This window comes from Ixodes scapularis, unplaced genomic scaffold (genome assembly GCF_016920785.2).
Source record: "Ixodes scapularis isolate PalLabHiFi unplaced genomic scaffold, ASM1692078v2 PGA_scaffold6__148_contigs__length_123643588, whole genome shotgun sequence".
In the NCBI taxonomy this organism is placed as follows: Eukaryota; Metazoa; Arthropoda; class Arachnida; order Ixodida; family Ixodidae; genus Ixodes; species Ixodes scapularis.
Window position 1 is genome coordinate 45,558,155 of NW_024609881.1, and position 27,569 is coordinate 45,585,723.

At 45.8% G+C, this 27,569-nt stretch overlaps 1 protein-coding gene across 1 annotated transcript in view; it reads left to right on the top strand.

Annotated features, from left to right (window-relative positions):
• The window catches only part of LOC8026137 (CUB and sushi domain-containing protein 1), an 80,202-nt gene extending 53,790 nt beyond the window's left edge, over positions 1-26,412 (top strand). The window contains exons 7-15 of the mRNA XM_029980804.4: positions 456-659; positions 2,490-2,639; positions 3,461-3,623; positions 7,930-8,135; positions 10,547-10,846; positions 12,438-12,544; positions 14,461-14,660; positions 21,036-21,300; positions 22,818-26,412. Of these exons, the coding sequence (XP_029836664.2) occupies positions 456-659; positions 2,490-2,639; positions 3,461-3,623; positions 7,930-8,135; positions 10,547-10,846; positions 12,438-12,544; positions 14,461-14,660; positions 21,036-21,300; positions 22,818-23,036 (1,814 nt within the window). The 3' untranslated portion in view covers positions 23,037-26,412. The remainder of the gene's footprint in view (positions 1-455; positions 660-2,489; positions 2,640-3,460; positions 3,624-7,929; positions 8,136-10,546; positions 10,847-12,437; positions 12,545-14,460; positions 14,661-21,035; positions 21,301-22,817) is intronic.
• Positions 26,413-27,569: the final 1,157 nt, after the last annotated feature.

Consider the following 27,569-nt stretch of genomic DNA (forward strand, 5'->3'; position numbering starts at 1 on the left):
TTTGAACCAGATACCAAGTTTTGAGATCTAACCATTATCTTTATCAAAGGTTATAAATGCTACTCTGAAAATTTCAGTGGGAAATTGGGGCCCTTGCCTGGTAACTGGCGCCATACAGCTCCGTTTATTAGAGAGCCCGGTCATCTGCAGTTTTCCTATTGAAAGTTTCCGAAAATCACGTATAACGTTTGATTGGGATAACAGTTCTGAAACTTTGGAATCTGATTCGGACCGAAGAATGAGCGCGCGTACTTTACTTAGCGATGACAAAAACCCTGCAACTTTGTTTTTGGACAGCCTGTACAACGTTTCCTAACTGGCACAATTTGGTGTCTTAGTGCTTGTAAGAGGTTTTATGAGCGAGATGGGACGCGTGTGTGTGTGTTTTGGGGTCGAGCTCTGTTGACTGACACGCTGCTTGTGTGGGCGGCGCACGCTCTGCCTTCCATCTGAAGCCTGTGGCTTGACGTCAGACTCAGAGAACGGCACCGTCGCCACGCCCAACTACCCCAACAGGTACCCGGCCAGCTCCAACTGCCAGGTCGACCTGGAGGCTCCGCTGGGCACCAGGGTCGCCCTCCGCTTCGACGACTTCTCGCTCGAGCCGGACGAGAACTGCACCTTCGACTACGTCGAGGTCTTTGACGGACTCCCAGACGGTAGGCTTCCGGTCCTTCTGCGCGGACGAAAAAGGCCCCTTACTTAGCAGACGAAGGCGCTACGCAAAACTTGGGAGGAGTGTTCTCCTGACACGGCAGGGTTTCAGTCCGTCTGCGCGTAGGAAATATTGGCTATCTTAGACATTCCGTCAAATGCAATCAAGGCCCGATAGCACTTGATAAGGTTTTTAACGATCAGCACTTGCTACCGAAATTTAGTGGAACAATTTTGACGTCACGTCGCGTTACACTGCGGTGTCACGTGACATGGAGGCGTAACGTAACGCCATTACATCACGTGACACCTTGACGTCACATGACACCGTGATGATTTTTGCCATTAGACTCAACGGGGAAATTATTGTCACGTCATCGAACGTCACGAGACCTTTGGTCACGTGACATCAATTTTTCGACTAAACTTAGTAAGGAAGCTGACGTCACGTGACTACTTGGTATCACGTGACGTCCCGAGTAAGACTGTGACGTCATGTTTTCCCACTAAATTTAGCGGGAAAATTATTGTCGCGTGACACCATGCAGTTAGACTACGATGCCTGGAACGTGTCTCCGACTGGTGTGTTTACCGGGTCCAAAAAAAGTGGTCCCTCGATTTCAGCGTGATGACGTCATAGAAGTGTCATGCTCTCGCAGGTCGCGAATCTGGCGGCGTCCCAATAGCTGTGATGTATGTGGCAGACGCCTGTTTTGCTGCAGGTCGCTCTCCAATGCGGCAGTCCGCGGAAGCTAAAGCATCTGGAAGTTGGGACGCCTGGAACGCCGTGACGACAGCGACACTCGCGTTCGCCTGTGGTTTTCACCAGCATTTCTACGACCAACCGCCAAGATCGCGACATGCGACAGCATGACACTCCGGCTTCTCTGACGTCATTTGTAGCCACTTTGGGACCACTTTTGATGTATGGGCGGGATAGGACACTAAACACACCAGTCGGAGACGCGCTCCAGGCACCATAGTTAGACCCACGTGAGTAAGAGATGCCCGTGGAGGGTTCTACTATTGATAAAACGATGCAGACGAAGGTAACACAGTTTTGCGAAGAGGCTTTGCGAGGGGCATACAGTGGGCGCTAGGGTCTCGATGGGAATACCCACTGAGTCGCAAATTATCTACCCACGGAGGTCCAATATTATCTGCTATCTGTTTTTCTTAAAATACTGAGTACACCAAGTAACAAAACATCATATTTCTAAGGTCACCCATGAGATTATTTGTTCAAGTTCTATCTTGAGATCTTCCTTTCATTTAGGGGTAAAATCCTTCCATGTTCTTGAGCACTCGGAACATATCCAATGTAAACGGGTCGTTTCAAAGGACATAGAATTCAGGCGGCATCTATGTCCTATGCTGTCCACAGGACACTATTTAATATTGGCACAACTTGAAAGCCTTTCTAGAACCATGTGTGCTACCAAGGTTGAACTCCCTCTAGACGTCTTCAGAACCCAGAAATTTTAATAATAGTGATGGACAGATATAACGTTTTGAACCGCGATCTCCCACCCTAGTCCACAAAAAATGTCACTGCTATGTTTATTATTTTGTTAGGGATGGTGTTTGGAATTCTAACTCTTCAGGTGAAGAGTCATTTCTTGGTGCAACTGTCGTGTAATAAACTGAATTAAAACAGTATACCGTTGTAAGATGAAGAATGCCATCCTTCTTTCTGCGTTCGGGAAACAAAAATGCTTTGGCATGTTACTTAAAAGTTTTCGAACACTTTTGTTTAAACAATTTTTGAGAAACTTCGATTTGATTGAGGATGATGGCCACTAGTGAGATTGATAATAAATTCCACTTTGACGCAGGCTGGAAGTCGCTGGGGCGCATGTGCGGCGACAAGGGGGAGATGCAGGAACTCCTCTCGACGCAAACTCGGATGCGGCTCAAGTTCTACAGTGACAACTTCTCCGAGTTCAGAGGCTTTGTGGCTTCCTACAACCTCGTCACAGGTGACGGTGAGAACACAGAAAAAAAATTATTATGCGTAACATTCCTTGACCTCCTCTGACCTGGTCCGTCAAACTACCCATACATCGTGTTGAGATTGTCTTTTATATTTTGTTCGCTGCTAAGCCAACGGTAGCGAATGCTGTGTCTACTGCATTAACCAACCGCAAGTCTTGCTCTACGTAACAGTACTTAGTACTTGTTCAGAGTATCAGAGATTGCACTCATGTGATACAAGATCTACAGTTGTTTGGCTCAGCTTTAACTGACACGCTGAATCTCCTTTATAATGTGCACTTCGAAATAATATGGGTGTTGTTCCGCATAATCATAATCATCATCGTCATCGTTGGTTGGGCTAGGTGGCGTAAGCTACCGCCATTGTAAGGGCACAGCCGTTAGAATTCATCCATCCATCCATAGGTGGCGAAACCTGTCGCCCGATATACTTTTTCCGGGGCTTATCACCCAGGTGAAAATGCCGAGTCACTGCGCTATGGACGGATGCACGGCAGCTGATATTTCCCGGAAGAGCGCTACTGCATGTGCATACTCAGATCGTGCTCTACATACCAGGTGAAAAAGACGGCAGCACAGAGGTGATGATTGGAATGGTCTATAAATAGCACAGCCACTATCATCCATAGATTCATGCATCCATCTATTTTACCTTTCACCAACGTCAATGATGATGATGACTGTGCGGTTTTTGTAAAAAATCATGCTCTGCGAATTAGCTGGCATTCACTCTCAGCTTAGAAAACGTTATGCGAAGTTAGTATTGAGAGAACTCCGCGTTTCAGTTGAGAAACGTCTGTTGCGTGCGCAGATGAAGCAGAGGTGGACGATGCCCAGACGGTGACCTTGCCCAAGCACAACCTGGTTCCTTCGAGCGAACTCATCGACGAAATCTCGGGCGAAGAGACCGTCCCTTCCGACGACAGCCGAATTCTCAAATGCCTTCCAAAAGTTCCGGGAGCCAAAGTCACTTGGTGAGTTACTTACAGCATCCACCTGAAAGTAAACAGACTCGCGAGCAGTACATAGAGTGGCACTGTTAGCGCGAACAAGCGATCCCCAGTTTTTGCTGTCTTTCTCCCCATAACTAAACAGCTACCATTAAAACAAATAAATTGCGGCGGAAAGTTTTTATTTTTTTTTGTTTTTTTAGAGCAGTAACTGAAGTTTTATATTTTGGTGCCCATGCTTGAGTAAAACCCAGAAAAAGGTCAGTGTCGTGTTCGCGCTAACAATGCAATTGTCTATGAAGGATACCCGCGTCTGAGGAAACTATCTAAAACAACAGAAGAAACGGGGATAGGACATACCGTAAGGTGAAAAGACGGGCTAGTGGGTACATCGCAAGAATACTAAGAGTACCCAGAAACAAGGATTAGAAAGAAGACAATTGGAACACTAGGAAATGACATGTAGATGCAACTGTTCTGGTAGATACGTCTTCGCGTATGAGCGCTTGTAATCGTCGTACCTGAGCCCCTATAAGAATTTCTCGTTCGAGTTTTCTCATTATTGACTGCAAAAAAATATTCTCCAACCTTCTGAAAATTGTTTCGCAATAATGACGTGCATAGCTGTTCTGCCTTTTTGAATTTACAGACATTTCGTATGCTTCTTCTCAGAAGAAAATAGGCCGAGTTCTGTTTTCGTAATATATGAAATACCTGTCAATATATTGAACGATGCATACTACAAATATGATGCTACAATTAACAATTTTATTTCACATATTTATTTGCTAGGCTGAATCAGATTGATACCTTTCAGGTGTCGTTACATATTAGATACATTTTTTACTAGATTTTTGTTCTTTGAGTGATAGAACGGTATGCCCGAAAACGTGTAAACAGAAACTGGTAACATGGCTGCAGTTGTTGACTATGTTTCCGGACCTACGCTGATCAGCCAAAACATTATGGCCACCTCTACACTGTGTGAATGAGCGCGCTTAGCTGACGTTCCATCCGCGTTATCTACGAACTCCTGATGCAGCTGGTAGCTAACGGCTGCCGGGGATTTAGAAGATTAAGTTTGTCAACTATTTGGGCAAGTATTGGGAAAGGGTGCTTATTTAAAAGACTTTTACAAAAGGCAGATCGCAATGGCCCGGTGGCGCGGAACAAGTACCATGAAAACTGTAAAGGTCGTCGGGTGTTTGCGAGCTGCCGTCGTTAGTTCTTATCAAAAGTACAAAAAGAACGATAAAACTTTTAGAAGTTGCCGAGGCGTTGCACGTTCAAGCCTCAACGCAGAATGGGAACGTTGGAGGATTTCCCATTTGGGAAAGCCTCCGACGGAAAAATAAGCGGCTATCTGTTGCTCAACTGACAGCTAGATGCAAAGCAGGTCAAGGTACAAGTGTTTCTGAGCAGACCGTTGATTGAACTTCGTCGAATATCGCACTTGGCGGCAGATGACCCTTGAGACTGTTTTGCGTGCCAGTGGCGAAGGAACATGGTATTAGGTATAGGTGGTCATAATGTTCTGGCTGATAAGGGTATACACAGAACTTGCAGTTATGTTGGACGGTGATCTTAAGTGATATAGCATCATTTGATATCTGTTGACAGTAAGTGTAGATCTTGTATATCAACCAACGGCGCCTATGTTTGTGATAGGGGATGGTGTTCAGCTTCTCGCTTTACCAGAGCAACCTGGCGAGAAGATGAAGCACGCTTAACAACTGGAGACTTTTCAAGCATGACAGGTGACATTAACTTCCTGTGGAACATATTTAGAAATAAAATAAAGACTCTGGTTGATATTTTCGTTCCATCGAAAATTATCACCCCGAAGCGTAGTCAGGATAAACCATAGATGAACTCCGAGTTACGGAAACAAAATAAACGTGCACTAACTCAATACTGAGCTCGTAATGACTCTGCATCATACAATAAACTAAAGGAGATAGGTATCGCCCTTAAACGTGCAATCACTTCGTCCCGGGCAAACCACGTTTTAACACTAAATGTGAAACTCAGGCAAAACCCAAAGGAATTCTGGAAGTTTCATCGCTCTAATAAAAAATATATATTGTTCGAATTCCCTCCCTCTTGGTCGAGGGTTGCCTTTTAGAGGATGACTATTTAAAGGCTGCCAGTTTCAATGATTAATTCAAGTCTGTTTTCTCGGATATCGTCACGGGGAATTATTGCGATTCCGAAGAAGTACCTGTTTCTACTGATTTTATGTCTGAAATCTATTTTGATACACACAGTATTTTGAACCTTCTAAAGAAAATTAGACAAGGTTCAGCACCTGGCCCCGATGAAATTCCCAACGCTGTCCTGAAGTCTTGTGCTGAAGTTATTTCGAGCTATTTGCTTATTTTGTTCACGGTATCGTTGAAATGTGGCTTCTTGCCTCTGGATTGGAAATCTGCACATGGGTCGTCCCCGTCCACAAGTTGGCTCAAAAAATCTGGTACAAAACTACAGGCCCATCTCACTAACAAGTATGTGCTGCAAAACTATGGAGCAAATTATTGACACTAACCTAATGAAACACCTTAGTCTTATAAATTTCTTTCGCCCGTCTCAACACGGTTTTCTTACAGGATTTTCTTGTACCACGCAGTTGCTTGAGTTCTATCACGACATTTCACAATCGTTTGATAAGGGCCGACAAGTTGACTGTATCTTTTTGGACTTCAAAAAGGCCTTCGATATGGTTCCTCCTTCTCTTCTTATGAACAAGCTTCACAAACTAAACATAGATCTGGAAATTTTTAATTGGATTGGTGATTACCTAATTCAAGAAAACAGTCCGTGTTAATTAACGGTTTACAGTCCCCCTATATAGAAATAACATCCGGAGTTCCACAGGTGTAGGTACTTGGCCCTCTCCTTTATTAATATGCATTAATGATATAGTTGAAGGCGTCTCTTCACATATTCGATTATATGCAGACGATTGCATTTGGTACAGTGCATGATGTGACCTGTGATGCTCAAGTATTCGCTCTTCAAAGTGATTTAGATAAAATTGATGACTGGTGCATCAAATGGCGCATGTCTCTAAATGTATCTAAATGTATTATCGTTAGATTCACTAGAAAAAACTAAATTTATTCCTTCATCCTACAATACGGTGGTGTTTCACTTGAACTGGCATCGCAGGCTAAATATTTGGGAGTTATTTTTCGTGCGATTTAAAATGAAATAAACATGTTGACTATATTACAGCGAAAGCAAGCCGGTCACAGGGATTTATTAAACGTAATTTTAGGATGGCTCCGCCCTCTTTGAAGGAGACATTATATTTTTCTCATGTCCGGTCTGTCCTCGACTACGCCAGTGAGCTATTGGATCCGTTCAGTCAGAACCTTATAGATCAAATAGAAAAGGTACAGAATCGTGCTGCGAGATTTGTTACCGGTATGAGTTTAGAGCTAGCATAACTGAACTTAAATCGTCTATAAATTGGATGCCTCTGAGTCAACGACGGAAATTTTCCCGTCTCAAAATGTTACATAAAGTGTTTTACAACAGTGGCGCAATTACTAGGTCCACGTATATTTTTGAGCCTGCCTATGTATCACAAAGAAGAGATTACTAAAAAAAAATGTGTCATTCCACAGCAGAACTGATGTTTTCAAATGCTCTTTTTTCCAGCGGTCCATTGAGAATTAGAATAACCTGACAAGTGACATTGTTGAGACGGCATTGTCAGAGCTGTTTTTTCTAAAAAAATTCAATGTTTCTTCTAACTACCGTTGTGCATTATTCTTTGAATATTTGTGTTTCACCGTGTAATTGAAATGTAGAAATTCTATGAAGTATGTGCCCCTCCCTACTATAACGCCTCTTCAGGCGATGTTGGTATGCAAAAAAAATAAAATAAAAATAAAAATGCTTTTGAGCAAATCTTCTGAATTCTAAGAATTACTGCGTCCGCCCATCCGACCGTTCATGTGTTTATCCGCTAAATTCACCAGGGAAATTGACGTCACGTGACTTTTATACCGATTTAGTTTCCATGTTGAATCTAAGGGGGAAATTGACGCCGTGCGACTTGCATCCCAATCTGTTTACCCCCTTTTAATTTAGTTGGAAAATTGCCGCGACGTGACCTCAGGTCACGTGACGTTCGATTCTTTAAGCCGAATCTAACAGGGAAACCGATAAACAATATGTCTTTGTTCACTCCCCGAAACGACTGTTTAGATGTGCTCTAAACAAATTTATGCGATTGCTCATGAAATACTGTATTATGTGCATCATAAGATTTTTGGAGGTAAAGGTCGTTGCCGATCGTTCGGTCTCTTTCCTTGACGATCAGGAAGAAGGACGACACCGCCGTGCTGAACGGAAGCATGCCACTGCCCAACCTGTACATGGTGTCGGCGACCACACTCTGGATCCGAAAGATGCACTCGGGTCTGGCCGGCACGTACACCTGTATCGTGACCACCGAGGACCGCCAGGCCATGGCCACGGCGCAGGTCATCATGGTGGGCACCAAGCCCCAGAGCAAGTGCAACGTCTGTGAGTTGACCCTTTCTGGACTCGCTCTCCCGATCTCACACTCTAAAAAATATCTGTGTGTCTACATTCACGCACAACACTCGGAAAGCCAATGAACGCAACTTACGGAGGCAGCTCAGCGAATGACGATGCCGAAACATATGTTTAGACCAAAGAACGCAGTCTGAGTTGTGACATTAAGCAATGCAAGCGTGACGTTTTGCATTGCTTAATGTCACAACTCAGACTGCGTTTTTTGGTCTAAACAGATGTTTTGGCATCGTCATTCGCTGAGCTACCTCCGTAAGTTGGGCTGATTGGTTCTCCGAGTGTTGTGCGTGAAAGTAGCCGCACAGACTTTTTTTAGAGTGCGTGGTTGCCTTCTTCAGGTGGCCAATGGCTTTGGGAAGTCTAGGAGGTGCCGCCCCGGCAGTACGTGAGATTAGTAATCTTTTTTTTTTGGTGTACAAACCTATCACATTCATCATCGTCACAAAAAAAAAAAAAAAACGAAAAAAAAAACGCAAGGAAAATGAGGAGGAAAAGCTACATTCCTACCACAGGGCACGCGCTTGTTGGTTTGTTTATTTGTTAGGACTTCGGTAGTGGTGGGCGGGTAGGAGTTTGAATCGAACAGCACAGCGTCATTCTTAGCTTCAACACTGCAAAAATAGCCCATTTGTCGTCGGTTTCCCCAGCACTGTGAAGGCCATTAATGACGCCGTGCTATTAAATTTGAACCGCCGTTCGCTCACCTTTATAGCTATATAGTACAGGCTAGCCAGTGAACTTCGGTGGTCGGTTACGGGAAAGGAAGAATAAAAAAGTGGCGCGCCATAGCGCAAAATATAAAAGTCTGAAGGCACAACTTGTGGGGTGGAGAGACCTCAATGCACATATAAAAAATACAGAAATAATTATGGTGCGCGGTTGAATGCACATCATTGTGCAGTGATTCACTGAACACTCATAGAATCCACTATAATACAACCTCTATACAAAACTTAAGCTCGCCGAACAAGCAGACGGTTTGTTTTGTTACGAGGGCAGCACAATATACCACTCAACCCTCGTACGCGCAAGAAATGACGATTGTAGGAATGTTATTTCATGTCATATGTAGGTGACATTCAGTGAAGTCAAATCGGTACCAAGTTCGACAAGGTAGTTAGACATTTGTGTGGCCGCTTTGTTGTCATCATTTATAAACTCATTCACGTGTTCACCAACGTTGAAATTATGCACGTGTTTAGTTTCTAGCTTAAAAAAGAGCAAAAGCGATTGCCGCGTGCATCATAAACAGTATCTTTTAGCGTTTAATAGACCGATCTCACCAGCCAGTTTGACTACGCCACCGCTGCCGCAATGCATCGAGGGAACTTTAGTCTTTCTGCGCGTGCGACAAACCCGCTGAAGCTGTGCGCGTGTAGAGCACGAGACAACAGGAGCCCTCTCGTGCACTGGCGTTTGTCTCCTGTGAACTAAAGTTATGGCGGCGTCACGCATGCGCCGAACGCTTGATGAGATCGGTCTATTCCGTCAATCGCACTGACATCATGTAGCACTCTTTTTGAACCCATCCGTTTAGTCTGCTCTACCTACGCTAACTGCCAACCCCTGCAAGCGTCATGGCTAGGACACGGTTGCCTGATGAACTGGGTACTCGTCTGCTCAGTTTGCAGAAAACTTATGTCTCGGAGTCATGTTGTTTATCCTTTTTAAACAGATCACGGAATGTTTCAGTGTCCCTGATGATTAGTGTTATCATCGCTCACACGACTGGGAGTTTCAACCACGATTGCATTTGGCAAAGAAAGTACGTTCAAATGTGACCTGGCACAACGCTTTTTATCCAAGAGTATTGAAAATGTGACATGTAGAGTATTTAGTACTTCTAATGAACTTTTTTGAGACACCAGGACAATGGTGGTCAGAAGGCGTTGCCCTCTGCGGTGTAGGCTTCTTTTAAGAAGTGCATATGGAGTGGAGATATTCTTCCGACTGTTGGTCACGGATCGCGCAATGGACCTTTCCTACTTGTCTTCCCCACGTGTCGATGCTCGACAGGAAAAATAGCCTCGTGGAAGATCTTCAGCGAGCCTAAATACCGCGTCCTCGTCTTTTTTTGGCACAACTTAGAGGCGACTCCCAAAGCTTCTTGTGGGGCCACTCTTTGTAAGCTATTTTTCACTCCCCAGATCGATGCGGAGTAAAAGTCCCGCGGTCGTAGTACGTACACGGAAGCACTGTTCATAAACATGTGCGTGGACTCACATTCGCAGCAGACACCGCGCGAGTGGCAGCCAGCTCCTCAAAAGGGTTTCCGAGCGCGCACAATTCGACCGCCAGCAGATCCACTCGCGGCGTGATGCATGCTGGAGACATGGGTTTGCGTACAGGCGTACTAAGCACAGTGCCTCCCATTGGCGCAGTCTTCAAGAAGAGCCCCAAGGACCAGCACCTGTCCCACGGCGAGACGGCCATCATGCACTGCACGGCCCAGGCGCCCAAGCGGCCCTCATCCGACGTGAGCATCTCGTGGCTGCGCAACGGCCTGCCCTTCCCGACCAGTCCCAGGTACCGGGACCTGGGCAATGGCCTTGTCTACATCAGCGACGCCATGCCCAAGGACTCGGCCGTCTACACCTGCGTGGCCACGGACAAGCGGTTCAACTGCAGCGTGGAGGAATCGGCGCTGCTCAGGGTCATGCCCAGGGTTAACATCGAGGAAAGTGAGTGCGGCTCCGCGCTGAGACATTACCTTTCAGATAGCAAAGCCGTAGTGCTGAATTTCCGACGTCACCCCAATTCTGAGCGCAGATATAACGTGTTGTGTTGCCCCAGCGTTCCCTCATGTCCATGTTCAATCAATGAGAACCCGAGTTTCAAACAAACGTTTATGCAGCCCTCGTGTTTAATACGTGCACGGACGCGGTGCACGGATTGAACACGTCAACTAAAGAAGGACGACGCGTCCTTCTTTAGGTGACGCCGAGAATTTAGTTCTACGTATTTCTTTTATATGTGTTGACTGAGTCGCTCATTATAACCTCAGAATTGATGTAATTAATGTGATTGGCCTTCCACGATTGACCATAACCTCACTAGGCCGTCTTCTGACGGATTAATTGTGCTTTCACTGACGGAGAGAAAAGTAGTGTCAGACTGGCGACTTTGGGAATGTTTTAAGAACGTGTCAGTTGCAAGCTTTTACAGTGTTTTTTTTCGCATACTCGTTCGCAAATGATTCTCCTGGCCATGAAGTCGCGGGTAAGAACCACGAAATGACTCAACCGAAGCGTCTCGTCGACTACTCAGATAAAGTGTACAATGGAAAGCCATATGTACTCCTAGACCACGACCCAGGTGTGAAAAGCCGACGGAAACACAAAGACAAGTGTATTCAAGAAAATCTTACACAGCAAGTTTTACAGAAATTTTACACTACCGTAGAGCTCCGAATGAACGCCCACCCCCAAAAGGTTGCTCATCTCATATTTCTGCCCTTTTGCCACTTCATATAGGGTGGGCGTTCATTCAAGATTTTACAGTACGCTTTATCTTACGATGTACCGCAGCGGACGGCGCGAGTCACCGCGGCCAATCCATAGCTCGGAGAGTGTCACGCGATTTTTTGATTGGGCGGAGCAGTGCCTGAAACGTGAAGGAACGTGATATGCGTGGAGCGCTCGATCGGCTCATTTATCGCTCGCAGCTTCCATTACAGTACATCGCAACGTAAAGTGCATAATAACAGCCAGCAGGAACGAAATAACCCTTGAATTCGCCTCACTTTTTGAACAGAAAATGTGTTTTATCAGCCGAATTTTATGAAAAAACGCCACGAAGAACTGTCATGAATAACCGTCCCGAAGGACCGTCGTGAAGGATTATCCCGTCAATTTCCCCACTTAATTTGATGTTACGTGCGTAAATTTTCCCACTAAACTTAGCGAGGAAAGTGACACGTGACCGTCTTGTGACTTCTAGACACGTGACCACGTCATGTGACCTCAAGTCACGTGACGTTCTACGTGGCAGAACAGATTCCGCGCTCTCCGGTTTTTGTCAGCCTGATCAATCTTCTATTATTATTATTTTAAATTATAGAGTTCATATTAATTTTTGATCTCTGGGAAATCCGCAGCAGGGGGTGACCATGGAGCAGCATTTGAAATCCCGAAACTATTTCTTCCCTTCTTGTTCCCGAATTTAAGTGGCAGGCTACTCTTCACGGGAACGGAAAAAAAAAATACTGCCCTATTCGATTGTTTTCACGCCTTTGGGCTCCTTTAATCTCTGCGTGATCTCTCTGTCTCTCAGTCTGTGGCATCCCGTTCGCTGGGAGACCCAACATGAGCAAGCCCCACGTCGAACACGGAAAGATCGTTGGCGGGATGGACTCCACCAAGGGTGCCTATCCCTGGCAGGTAAGGTATTTTACACTATCGTCTCCTCAATCCCTATGGACTCTAGACACTACCAACCGTCTCCCTTTAGGTCCGACGGAGATCAAGGGCTTTACGCGGTCACGCACAGAAAGAAAGAGCTTGAATCGCGGCGCAACCATCGTGCGCGATTGTTTAACCGGCAATACAAAACGCACAAAGACGATCAGCACCATGACGATAAACTTTTGGCGCTGCCTGATTGGCTGCAGCGTCCCAAGCATCTCATTATCGCTCTTTGCAGCCAATCAAGGTGCTGCATTAGCCGATAAGAAAGCCGAGGAACCGATCGGGAAGCAAGAACCTGAACGTAATGAGCGGCACCCTCTCGTCTGCCAGTCACTAAAATACCAATCTGAAGACTCTCGAACGACGGGGAATCTGCAGATTGGAAAAAAGAAATCGTTTCTTGGAGTCCCTGAACTTGGCCGTCTGAATTTCTCCGATGACCCCACTATAAAGGGCAGGCACGTAGCAGGATTTTGATTCGGAGGGGGGGGGGGGGGGGGGGGGGAGGGAGGGGCGCCTATGACAAAATGCTGTATGAGGGGGAGGGGGAGCGGAGGCCCCAGCAAAATGGAAGATCTCGGAGGGGGGGGGGGGGGGGGCCCATGGGCCCCCCTGGGCCCCCCTGGCTACGGCCATAGCTGTGTGCGCGACTGCTGAGCGCGTGCTGACGGCGAGCTCTTAACGGTTCTTTTGCAACGTGCACTCAGCACCACCGAGATTGCCGGTCTTAGCAGCCTATTTATGTTAGCTCGTTCTGAACATGCGCTCCCACCAGTGCCCTCAGGTATGGCGTCTGGTGAATAGCGCTCTATAGGAGGTATTCACTGGGCGCCATATTTGAGGGCGATGTTTAGAGCGCATGCTCAGAACGAGCTCACATTAATAGCCTGCTAAGACCGTCAGCCTTGATGGTGCTAATTGCACGCTCCAAAAGGACTGCGGAAGCTCGCCGTCAGCACGCGCTCAGCAGCAGCGCACACGGATATGGCCGCCAGTGAATACTCCCTATAGCGGTCACAACTCGGTTGCTATGTACGCTCGCGAGATGACCAGAAACCGAAAGAAACACGACCAAGCAATATAGACCAGGCGGTTTAGCAGGTAGTGAGTGGAGGAGCAGAATGGCAGTGGAGGTTTTTAAACGTGTCTATACTCACCACCGCGCGCGATACCTCCCCCCCCCCCCCCCCCCCCCCGCCCCCCCGACACAGGCCAGGTAGCCGCACGGCAGCGTGGTTTGAACTGCCTGGTCGTCGTTTGCGCATTCTATTTAATATCGCTAGCCACTGCACGTTGGAATTTCGCAATACATAAGGGTTAGCTTCAAACATATTTCCGAGCCAATCCAATTTGCTGTGGAACCAGTTTTGTCAAGCGCGAGGATGCCTTAAGGTTACAGAGGCTCGCAAGTACGGACTCTGGGCGGCGCCTTCTTGCCACTTGAGTGGCTAGATCGTTTGACAACCAAGCCTCACTAAGGCGTGCCCACAGTTGTCAGACTGGCGCTCAAGTGGTGCATTTTCTATCCATGGTGTTCAGACTACTTTTTGAAGCGTGGCTACCCGCAAACGTCTGTAGGCCACAGCGTTTATTCTACGCGATGAGCACACCAATCCCGGTAACAGTAGGCCCTTTTCAAGAGGGCGCCATCTAGGAGCTGTCACGCAAGTTATCCCAGGCCGCCCTTGCCTGGGCACGTACTTTGGCATGTATGGGACACGAGGACTGCGTCAGTGTTCGGCGTGAACTCGGCTCAGCTCGTATCGAAAAACGAGTGTGACGTTAACGTTCGGCGAGGACTCGGATCCAATCACACGCTTGGTGTTCGAGAAAAGGCGGCCACCGGTTTTGCTTGACTGGGTTTTGAAAACGGTCTGTTGGGAATCCAGGTGATGTTCTGGACTGACCTGCGCAAAGCGTTCTGCGGCGGCAGTCTCCTGAACGACCAGTGGGTGCTCACGGCGGCGCATTGCTTCAAGAGGAACGACATTCGCGTCGAGGAGGTGGAGCTGCGGCTCGGCAAGTACGACCAGATGGAAGAGGAACCGCAGCAGTTTGTGTCCAAGATTGCCGACATCCACTTCCATCCGTGAGTGATGTTGCCCGTACGGGTTTTGGCATTTTCTGAAATACTTGAGAGACTGAGACCGTTCGAACTGCAGGAGACGACTACAGTGCCCAGAATTAAGAGTGTTTCCAACTTATTGCTTATGGGCCGCGTTTGCACCACAAGCTGCGAGTTGACAAAAAGATGTTGATCGTTTGCAAGAGACTCTGGACACTCTTGGTGACGATAAACCTTTGCTTAGCCTCTTGAACCGCTATCCCCTTTGCCAGGCGAGAACACACGCATCCGCACGGGCGATCAATTTGAGCGGGCACGTCCACCAATAAATTGCAAACCGTCTCCTTGGTTTGAATCGCTCCCTCCCTTAAATCTCTAGGCTCTCCAGAGGGCACGAAGCAAACTCCAAAGCTTACAAACTTTCTATTTTTGTTTGGAGTAATTTATATGGTGTCGTTGGCGATGACGGTGCTAGTGCCAGGGCATCAAATATGAGAGGTTATGGTGAGCCCGCACGATAGCTTTATCCATATCTGCCTTGCAAATGAGACGGCGATCCCAGGTCGCCTTTGATGCTTTCAGGTCATGGTTATAATAGAAAGCATATTAGAAAATAAAATTTTAGGCAGTTACCATGACAAGCGTAAGAATAAATGGTACATTTAATCAGCCTCTTGAAGTTGTCATATTATGAGCACCGTTTCTGCTGGTCAGTTGCAATCAGTCAACGACTCATGAAAAACATGTCTGTGGAATTTTATTTTCTTATTTTCGCCGAGTACCATTTCAACTGTGACGTAAATTCGGATTCTGAAGAGAGGCATCTTCAAATACGGTCGTGGTCTTATAACGAGTTAGAATAAGAGTCCTGAAGTAATTCTAGCTGAACATGCTTGGTGGTGCACTGGCTTCTCACGAAGACCCTTCTTTTATTTGGCGAATGCAACCAGTCTGAAGTTTAAGCACTGCTTTAGGGATACCCGGTCGACGTTGCTGACTTTTACTGCGGTGCCTGGAACGCGTCACCGACTCGTGTTCTCATTGACCACCCTGCATCAAAGTGGTCTCCAAGTGGCAACGAACGACGTCAAAGGAACCGGCGTGTCACGCTGTTGGATGTCGCGATCTTGACGGTTGGGCATAGAAGCTTCGGCAAAAAGAGCGTCGCTGCCGTCGCCGCGTCCTATAGTTGCTCAAACCTCCTTGGACTATGCGCAGAGCAAGTCGTCTGCTCCTTGCGCAGGAGTGGCGCTGACGTCAGAAAGACGTCAAGCTTTGATTGGCTCTGATTGAAGCATAGTGATTAGACCTCAAAGCAAGCTGCCTTGAGGTCTACCCACAATCCTTCCTTCATAGCCAAATAGGGCTCGGCGTTCTGACGTCACCACAACCTGCAAAAGAAGCAGACGTACTTGCGCTCTGTGTAGCTGCAGAGTTACCTGCAGCAGGACAGGCGTCTGCCACGTACGCCTCTGGTTGCTGTGCCAGCGCCAGGATCGCAACAAGCAACAGCGTGACACTTCTGTGACGTCACGATGCGGGGGGAGGGGGGGCACAAATGAGGACGGGGTAAACACACCAGTGGGAACACGTCGAGCGAACAGATGTGTCTACAGCGTCCTCAGAAGTGGTCCCACGATTTTCCCACCCGATGACACCATAAAAGTGTCGGGCTGTTTTTGCCTCTCGCGATTCTCATGGTGTCACACCAGTGGAGGGAGCTGCAGCTGACGCCTAAACTGATGAGGTTCAATCCTGAGCCGGACAGTCGACGGGAACCAAAGCAGACACAAAATTTTATGCCGCGACAACCGCGATCCTCGGGTCCGCTCTCCTTCTACTTCCCTATTTTTAAGTCCAACCGCCTCACTCTTACCCTAGTAAAAAATCTTATACGTATACAAAATTTCTATGTCCAATAAACGCATATGATCAAATCAAATCATATAAGAGCATAAAATAACTTTATAAGGACGTATAAGACCAATATAAGATTATATAAGAAATTATAAGTAACTTCTTATAAGCTTCTTCTGACTTCTTATATAATCTTATATTGTTCTTATATATAAACCATAAAGTTCTTGTATGCTCTTTCGGAATCTTATTTGATGATATGTGTTTATTAGACAAAGTAATTTCTTATATATATGATTTTTTAACTAGGGTAGAATAACGTTCGCAGCGCGTACTAACCAAAGGTTAGTAACTGCTCGTCGTATATATGTTACTAACCTCTTGGTAATTGCAGTTAGTAACGCAACACTACTGGAAATTCTTTTTGTGTAAAAAAATTCCTTGGTCCAATGGGTGTATATTGTAAAATAAGGTAGCATAAGAACATATAAGACCATTTAAAAACCTTTTAAAGGTGCACTGAGGATGTTTCTGAAATCGCCTAAAAATGGCGATAACTCACTCTGCGGTCTCTAAGAATCCTAGAAGTCCATAAACCATAGCGATGCGTGGCCGGTTTTGAATATTGAAAAAAAAAACAAAAAAACAATCAAAGATCAAAATTATCTTTGGCGATGGGAGGAACATTGCTCCGGCAGGCAAGGCGGCATGTGACCAATGGAAACTCGACATTTCGTTGAGATTGCAAATGCTGTTATTACGAAATGTGTACGCTTTTGTGGATGACAGAAGCAAGTAAGAGTAGTCGAAAAAGGTTAATGTTTCGCGTAGAGGGAACATAATACTGCAATAATCGTCTAGTACACAACAAACTATTTTTTTTTTCCTTCCGCGGGAGTGATGTGTCTGGTCGTCAGCTCAAGAGCGGTCGAATGCGCACTCGCTGGGTTGAATCCAAAGTTGTTGAATCGTAGTCGGGGCTGTACGGGCAACAAGCCGCGCACATTCAAGATATCACTCCGCGGTTCCACCGGTCGGAGGCGCAAGGATTCTTCGCTTGTATTGACTGACAGTGGTCCTGGTTACGGAACACGCTCCTCCCAACGCCGGAGATGAAATGGTGTTGCGATCTTTGATTGTTTTTTTAATAGGAAAATCGGCCGCCTATCGTCATGATTTAGGGATTTCTAGGATGTTTAGAGCCAACAGAATGAGTTATCGCCATATTTAGGAGATCTGAGAAACCTCCTCAGGGTATTTTTAAGAACACATGAGAACAATATAATATTATATAAGAAGTTATAGGAAACGTATCATGAGCTTCTTATATCTTCTCGTATTTTCTTATGAGGTTCTTATATGTTGTTATAGATCTTATTTGATCATATGCGCTTATTGGATCCCAAAATTTCTTATATAATTAAATTTTTTCACTAGGGGACCGTGGAACGTATCTCAGCACGAGCAGTATAGATTTCTTCTACGGGGCATCAGACGCTCTGTAGACGTTCACAGCACAATGACTATGCATTTTTGGTCCGAGAGATAAGACCTGAAAATCCGGATGAAAAATGCCGAGTCACTGTACTGTGAACGCCTTCGAGGCGTCTAATGTTTCGCAGGGTGGCAGCGCGTCGAAGCATCGTTCTTGTCCAGCTCTTTAGTTCAGCTTGGTCAAGGCGTCCTCTCGACCGAACACGTGGATGGAGAGGACGAATCTGACTTCTTAAGCGCTAATAATGATTAGGAGGCCTTGGCAAAAAAAAAAAAAAAAATCATTCGCAATAAACGAGGTACTGTATTTTCCGTACTATTCACCTATGCTTGTTTGCAAACAAGCTCGCTACCGCACTGTATACCGGCGGACCCCTGCGCGCTTCCGGTTTTACACTTCTTTTCTTTTTGTCTTGCATCCCTTTGTTATTTGTGCTACTTTCTACAATGCGAGTAGGTTTTTACAAACGTATTTCGGGTACTTCTCCGAAGAAAATCTTCCTACCCGATCGCTATAGGTTGTTGAAAAAAAAAAAAAAAAAAAGAACAAAACACCACCGGAACTTTACTGTGGCACCAAATACTATGGTACCCTCGTGGTATCAAATCCCGCCAAATACGGTGAATAGTCCGCACCCTGTGTATAATCCGCAAAATTGATTTACGCAAAAAAAAAAAAAAAAAAAGAGAAAAAAAAAATTCCTTAGATAGTCTGCACACGGTCCCCAGGCGCCAGCGTCGGCTGGGGGAGAGGGAAACACAATGTCAGTATGACAGTGTTTTTACCGTTCTATTGAGACAGAATAGGAAAGCCCGGAACCGATGACCGCACGGCATAAAATACGAAGAATTAGGAAAAACAAATCGTCATGTAAAATCCGCGCAATATCAACTATCAATCTTTAGAAACAAACGAACCGTTTATAGTCCGCACAGCACAAAATAATAATTTTCAAAGTTGTATATTCCGCGGATAGCCTCAAAGATTCTGACACCACCTTTGTAAGCCTCACCCCCGTGGTCCACGGATCATTACCAAGCACTTATTCGTCTAAATGTGCAAAAAGAAGCCCGCCCTAAGACTCACAGTCCCCGCGAACCGTGAGAATCCATCTCCACATGACCGTCTCTCAACTCGACACTAGGCTAATCCTCCTCTTCCAGGGAACAACGACAGCTAACCTTAAGTGCGGGGTCGACGGCGCTTCTCCCAGACGCTTTGAAACCCCTGCAAACCGAGCGCCAGGTCGGGGAAACATCTGTACCCATTTTGTGGTGACGGTGGGTGCCCGCCGGCGGGGGATCGAACCCACCACCTCCCGTAGACGAAGCGGACGCTCTACCACTGAGCCGCGCCTACGGTGAAGGACTGCCGTCGGAAGGGTCGGGGGATGGGAGCTAAGTGGAGGGGTGGGAAAGGAAGGTCTCCTTCCCTCTCCACTAAAAAATAAACAAGGAAAACCTCAAGTGGGGCGGGATCAGGGAGGGGAAGGGAGCCTTGAGACGCTGTTTTGTTGTCCCTTTTTATTATTTTCTTTTGTGTCTGTTTTTTTAGAAGTATCGGGTTCTCCCCCAAGCTGGCAGTGACGTGGAAGCTATGTTTGTTGAACCAATCAAGAGCCTCCCTTTTAACACCTGACTCCGCTTTCTGTCCATGGGTACGTGAGCGCGGAGCGTGAGCACGTGGCGAAAGATGGCCGGTGCAACGAAAACGTAGGTTTCGCCATACCGTCATCTTAGGGAACAGGGACGAGATTCTAATACCATTTTTTCAAAAGTGCGCAACTTCCATCAGCCGCTCCGAGGCCGCCGTATTTTTTGTGCACGCACCATGAGCACGCATTGGACACGAGTACCGCGTCAGCTTTCGGCGCGTGCTCGGGCACGAGCCTATTCGACACGAATTGTGCGTCAGTGCTTGGTGTGAGCCCGGATCCGATCGCACGCTTCGCTCGGGAAGCGATGCCCAAAATATGGCCAAAATAGGGATCCCGAGTTCGATGCTATCCCCTTCCTTGTCCGTTCCGGTCTGGACGAGCATGCGGTCGTATGTCCCTACTCCGTGATGCACGTTCAAGACGTGTATTACGCAGTAAACAGGACGACGTTAACTTCCCTATTTGGGATGTCCGTGTGCTTGACGCCCGGGAAAAGCCACTTCTACCGACTTCCGTTACGCAGTGTGCCGAAAGGCGCCAAGGCTTCCCCTGTCCGTCTCCTAAATACATACTGTCTGAAAGTTGCAGTAGCTTATATGGCCTACAGGTTTTACTTGAGCTAGTTGGTACCTACTTGAATAGGGTCAGCTGAACAATTACAAACTAGAAAAACCGTGAGAGAAAAAGACATACACAGCGCTGACTTTCAACTTGCTTCCGTTAATACTTCGTCTTGCTTTTTCCTTTTCACTACAGCTAGCGATAAAAGCCATCCCCCATGTCCGCGCGCTGCACCCATTATATGCGGCTCGTGCCACGTCCCAAGTATCGTCTTTCTTTCGCGTGGACTTTTGCGGAAGGTTTCTCCCATTAATGTGTTTACCGCATCAAAAAAACAAACAAACGTTTTTTTGGTTTTTGCTTTACGACGTCCTGGAACTGTAATGTTGACGCCGGTCGCGATCCTCGCGGTGACACTGCTACGGTGGTGGACGGACGTGGCCTGTTCTGCTGCAGCTCGTTCTTCAGCTCGACAGTTCACGGCAGCTGGGACCCCAGGACGACGACGACGACACTCGCGTCCACTCATACTGTTTTTTTTTTCTTTGCCGGGACTTTTAGCATCAACTGATAGGATCTCGACATCCGATAGCACGTCGAGCCAGCTCCTGCGACGCTATTTTGTTGCCACTTCGGGACCACATTTCAATGCATACACAGATGAAAGAAAATTGGCGACGATGGTTCGATTGGAACTTGTGGGTTGATGTCGCGGGCGATATCATCTTTGTCTATGGTCTATGCCGCGGCTCATCGTGGGGTGGTCTAATGCAACGCAAAGTCTCGAACACGAGTGCACTCACTCTCCGCTCCCCTTTCTCCACCGCAGCAACTTCAATGGTCAGACATTCGACAACGACATCGCGTTGGTTCAGCTCATGGACAGGGCCTCGTTCACGGACTACATCCTTCCCGTGTGCCTCGGAGACAGCGTGCTCCTGGAGCGAGACTTCTTCTCCGGGGAGGTCCAGCTGGGCACGGTCACCGGCTGGGGACAGCTGACGGAGAGCGCCAACACCCTGCCACGCTTCCTGCAGGAAATCAGGCTTCCTATCGTGGACCACAAGACGTGCCAGAAGGCCACACCGTATCCGGTAAGACAACGAGCCAGACAGCCGTGTGTAGTCGCACTTTCTTGCATGGTCATGCGCGAGAGCAAGTACGACATCTGGCAGCCGCCATTTTGCTCCTATTGTGTATGCAGTACACTTCACGACTACGAACAGGCGTTATTGCTTGAGAATTGAGAAACTATAATCGAATCTAGAAGTCTGGTGGAAAGTGCAAATTTAATTTACCAATGTAAGCGAAAAAATATTGATGCTGGTCATAACACTGTCTAAGTAAAATGCGACAGGGCGCCGAGGACGTGTTCGTGCTAATTGTGTCTTTCAGTGTACATTGCCCAGTTTAAAAGTGACTGTAAACTGGTGCAAAGGAACCGGATGAGGCTTTTCCCCTGCATGCGGTTATGTTGTTTTGGCGTCAACGAATCCTTCGTCTGATGTGTCGTGTCCCGAAGCGGTCTGCAGCGCTTTCTTTTTTACAGCGGAGCTGTTATGGGTTAGTTTCCCCAGGATCGTGTTCGCCAGCAAATAAGTGTCGACATAACACTCCAGACAGCTACCGCCATCTATGAGCGACAACGGCAACCGCTTTTGCTTATAGATAGCGGCAACCTTTCCAGGGCCTTTCCACGCTGGCTTGCCGACTTGAGGCCCGCTATTACTTCATTCCCACCATAGTACAACTTCGCTGGTCTTCCTTCTTCACCAGAGTGGAAGGGCTGAAAGTTTTTTTTATTTTGCTATATTTAAGGAACAAGGTCGATCGTCAGGGAACATAATGAAATGTTGAAGATGAAAAACAAGACAGGACTCATAAATGCATTTCCAAAAAACACAACAACAACAGCATGTGTAAACAACAACTAATTGATGTTTTTATGCATTTTGAATATGAACTGGTCATTCTGGGCGTTATAAATAGCGAAGGTTAAAAAAAAAAAAAACATATGATTCCCTCCTACACCTTCTTGATGCACTGTATGTAGATCGAACAAAGACCTGTAATGTTCACTGCGAGCTTTTGCTTCCGTGCAGAATGTGTAACCTAAACCTCTTGTAATAATAAATAAAATATACACCAACCAAAAATCCTCGTTTAAAGGCGGTCTCTTCTTCAGGGGTTGACTGCGGCTATGGCCGTTGAGGAGCAGTATTCTGTTTTCTTCTTCTACGGCAGTGTCTATCGTTTTGCATCGGTGAGGTGGCGAAATCCGTTCACGTAGACACGTAAAATGTTCACCTTCACGTGAACGGACTTCGCCACCTCACCAATGCAGTACGATAGACACTGCTGTCGAAGAAGAAGAAAACAGAATACTGCTCCTCAACGGCCATAGCCGCAGTCAACCCCTGAAGAAGAGACCGAGCAGGTCTCGAAATGTAGGGTTCCGCCTTTAAACGAGGATATTTGGTGGGTGTATAATTTACTTATTATTATTGTTGCTCCTCAACCACAGAGATATCTCTAAAATGTTCACCTTTAAACCTCTTGCAGTCTGAAGGCGGCAGGGTAGAGCTTAAGTTGCTTCATGGTTCTCTTACAGGTGACGCGAAACATGTTCTGCGCTGGATACAGCCAGGAGATCATCGGTGACGCCTGCAAGGGAGACAGCGGTGGTCCTTTCGTGGTCCAGCGGAAAAACCGCTGGTACATCATCGGCATTGTCAGCTGGGGAGTGGGTTGTGGCCGAAAGAACCACTACGGCTACTACGTCAAAGTCAGCAACTACCACGACTGGATCAAAGAGAAGATACTCTACTAGATATACCTACATACAAACATTGATACGTCGTCCATCCAATACGGTGCTACTTAGTGACGAGCGCAGTGCCTTCGCAGAAAGGTCATTTGATTTTGGACTTCTGGTAGTGCTACTTGTTAAGAAGCTCTATGCTATTGTGAAGAGCTCACTGGATCATCGTAGTTGTGATCGCGCTACTTGTGAAGGAGCAGCATACTCTTTCAGAAACCTCCCTGGGTCATCATGTTGCTCATGATCGTGCTACATGTGAAGAAGCATGACGCTTTTTTGCGGAGCGTTCGCTCGGGAATATTACTCGTAGTCGTGCCCCCTGTTAGAGAGCACCATACATTAGCACCGAGTTCGCTCGAGCATGTTAGTCATAATCGTGCTAGGTCTTAAGGAGCACGATATTTTCGCAGAACGGTCACTCGAGATTGAACTACTGGTCGTAGTACTTGTTAAGGAGCAGCATGCTTTTACCGAGAGCTCAATGGATTATGTTGCTTACGATTGTGCTACTTGTTAAGAAGCACAACACTTAAACTCGGGAATATTACTCGTGACCGTGCTACTTGTTAAGGAGGCCTATTTTTCAGCACGGAGCCCACTCGAGGAAGTTAGTCCCAATAGTGTATACCTTTAAGAGAGCACATAATTTTTTCCGGAATGTTTACTGAAGCCTCCCACCCTTTGGAACTTAGATTGGATGTCACGTTGCACGTTCGCGATACGTTTTTAAGGTACTGCTCGATGAAGCATATTTGAAGTATGTTTTATGATTGATGCAAACTGGTGAGAGTCATGCCTCTTTATTGTCATCCTGTTTGGAGTGCGCTAGTTAGCGGGGTTTTTGAAGGGACCTCTAAAAAAAAGCTCAAGCGGTTCTTGAAGAAAACGTGGTAGAGGTGAATTCCACATGCTTTGTATCACGTGAATTTGAATATCGTGTCCGCTTTCCCAAAAAATGTCACTAAACGCTAGAAAACACAAAACACCTTCGACCAGTCGTTACGTCATAAAAGGATCCTTTGGCCGCCAAACGCGTGTCGCTCGTGTAGGCAGCGCGTGCAATTGCAAGCTAGCCAGGTATATTCCCCCGCACTGTCACCAGTCGCGAAGTCTTTTTCTGACTATTCTGAAAGTAGCAAGAGTGGGCGTGCATAGCTTTGACAGGCGCCGAAGATGCGTGAGAGCGCAAATTCCGAAAACTCCTTTTTAACACTCCGGCGTACATCAGCGTACTTTCAAAATAAAGTTCTGAAACCTCCATGAACTAAATAAAAAAATAAATCTCGATTTTCATGAACCTGGAGGCCAAATAAAGTCGATTTAAGTGTTTTTAAATCAAACATAGAACTGCTTTAGCTTAAGCTTAAAGAATGACCTCGGTTCTTTTGCATGACGCATTCTTTTGATATCTCCTTCTCTAAACAACAAAAATAATAAAAAAAAGGAAAAGAGGGGGAAAACATAAAACAAGGTTTCAGGCGCTTTTCGCACGGCAAGGCGGGGGCCATATACATGTTTGGAGAAGAATGGTCAGAGAGCAAGCTAATGGGAAGGTATGGAAACAGGCGAAAAGGTGAAGCTTGAAGTGTACGGCAGCATATCAAGAAATCTGAAATTTTACGTTTGTTATCTTAAGAGTAAGCCAGGCTCCCCTCTCTTTATTTCCTTGAATTTTCTTTTCTCAAAAACCTACACTTACGAAATATGAGTATGACGAATGCACCACCCAAAGACACAGGTGTGGTACGTTTCATTGGATTCCGTTTATTAGCTCGTTTATGCGTCGTTTCTTCACGCCTGAATAGCAGTCTGCAGATGATTTCAGACTTGGCATAGCTGTCTTTTCAAGGCACACAGCTGTGCGTACAATCGTATTGCGTAGAGCGCGGCATTGTTTAGTACGAACGAGATAATAGCCGTTTTTTTTTCTTTTTATCTTAGACCCGGAAGGCCGTCATTAGATCTTTTCGTGTCATGAATTGTGCCAATCCTGGAGACTAATTTTGGGCGACAGCCATCGGTGTTCATCACTGTGCCCTGTCCGAGAAAGTATGAAAATGCGCCGGCGTCGTGTTGGTGCTTACCTTGTCATTACCAAACAGTGAATGGCAGTCCTTCGGGTGTTATTTGTGCTCTCTTGCTGCGTTTTCTATTTAAGTAGTTTTTGACGCAATTTAAACCTGCTATACGTGGCCACCCATTTCACTTCATAGCGCGTCCCTCGGTAAAAAGCAACAAGATTTGTACACTAATTTTATGCCTTTATGAAAAAAAAAGTACACTGAAAGTATATTTTTAACATTTATACTTTCAATATCTGAAGTATACTGGCAATGTAGTACCTTTATTGCGCTTCGTACTTTAGCAGCGGGTTTCGCTCCTCGGCCCAGTAGTGCAACTAGAATATGCATACTGAAAGCACCGGGAGTTCCTAAGAAAAAAAAGAACCGTGTTTTTCGGCCCGGATAAATAAAATATGCATCGCAGAGTGCTCAAACTCCGTGAGGATGTGGCGCTAGCGGCTAGGGCATAGCGCGAAATTTTGAGAAGATGATGTTACCTGGATAAAAAGATAATTGAGAAAAACGAAATTCTTTAATGAGCCGACATCCACTTAAGCCTAATATTGCCAAAATAAGAAACTATACGAAATTTTATTGTGAACGCTCCTGGGATTTATATAAGCGAAAAGACTTGTCACCAAAAAATAAAATCTTGTTTCCTTTCTTGCTGACACGCATGTTTAACTGAAATAGAAGCTACAGGCGCCCGCAACAACGCCATTTTGTGTTTGGACGAAATTAGGCTTAGGTGGACGTCGGCTCATAGAGAAAATTTGTTTTTCTCAGTTATCGTCTAATACAGGCAACGTCTTCTTCTCAAACTTTCGCACTTGACGCCAACCGCTAGAGTCACCTTCTCAAACAACTTGAGCATTCTGCGATCCATAGTTTATTTACCTGGGCCGAAAGACAGGGTTCTCTTTTCTCGGGAGTTTGTACATGCACCATGTAAATTTAATTGATGCTTTAAGTATACTTGGCAGAGTGGCTCGTAAAAGTATAGAATTAGTATACTTTTAGTGTGCGGCGTTTTACCATGAGGTACCTTGGTGTCGACAAGGATTGGGCATTGTATATGCCGTGGCAAAAACGAATCAATCAAAACACGCCAATACTATTACCTTTTGCGAGCTTTTGTTTACCTTTGTTTTTAATCGCAGTCTCCTCCAGGGCATTGTGGCATCTTGTTTGGTTGGTTGGTTTTTCGGCCATTGTTAGTGTAAGAGAGCTATTGCGACTTCTCTTCGTTGCTACAATAAATTCCTCGATGTACTTTTGGTCATGTACAAAACGACTTTACAATAAAGACAATAAATACTCTCCGCTTTAGTTTCTTTTTATTAATGAAGCATGGAGACACAGAATTATCTGCGCTTGAGACTAACGACACTTGAGTCATCTTGTTTTTTTTGTTGTTGTTTTTTAATAATTGTGACCGCTGTTATCTGGAACTTTATTTGACATGGCAGGAAGTGCTTTTCAGTTCCGCGGAAATTTTAGAGCAGTTCGTGACCGAGTAAAACGCTATCGTTCGAGATTCCTCACAACCAATCTTAAGCTGAGCAAGTCGCATTTTTTAGTCGTAACGGTCGCCAAGTTCGCCCTCTCTGCACTGGACGGCAAAAAAGGCGGCGTCCACAACAAAATCGGGGAGTGGATTGCCTATATACTTTAAATGTCATTTATTTTGTGGCGATAGTTTTGCCGAAGGAAGGTGAAAGGGGCCAAGAAGGAGGAAAAAGTTATGGCTTTGCGTTTTAAAACAAAAGTAAAACAAACAACAACAACAACAACAACAACAACAACAACAACAACAACAACAGCAACAGCAACAACAACAACAACAACAACATCAACAACAACAACAACAAATGTTCATTTGCTGCCCAACCTGCTGTCGAATTTATAATACTCGTAACTCAATTAGTTAACAATAATTATTTTTAAATTTAGGCCTCACTTTAAGGAGTTTGGTTGGAGTAATCAAAACATGACAGGAGGAGCAAGATGAAAACTCTGGTTTGGTCTAGTTGGATGACAATGCTTTCAACAATCTAAACAGCAAGAACACTACACTCTAAAAAAAAAGGGTATCACCGTACACCCTTTTGTCCCATATAATACACCCCAAAACTTCATTTCGACGTACAGCGCCCTATAGTCGAACGGGCGGCACCAAATTTTACCAGGGGCTTGATAACGGTGCGATATAACTTATTAAATTGCTAAAGTACGTATCAAAGAGCAAAGAAGAAAAAGACGGAGCTTTTGCAGTACGGCCAAGAAAACTCCGATAATCTTTTTTGTAATCAATAATACGTACATCAGCTATCTTAATAAGTTGTACCACACGGCTATCAAGCCCCTCGTAAACTTTAGGGCCGCCTGTTCGATTATGGGGCGCTGTACGTCGAATTGAAGTTTTGGGGTGTATTATATGGGACAAGGGGTGTAATAATACACCTTTTTTTCTGAGAGT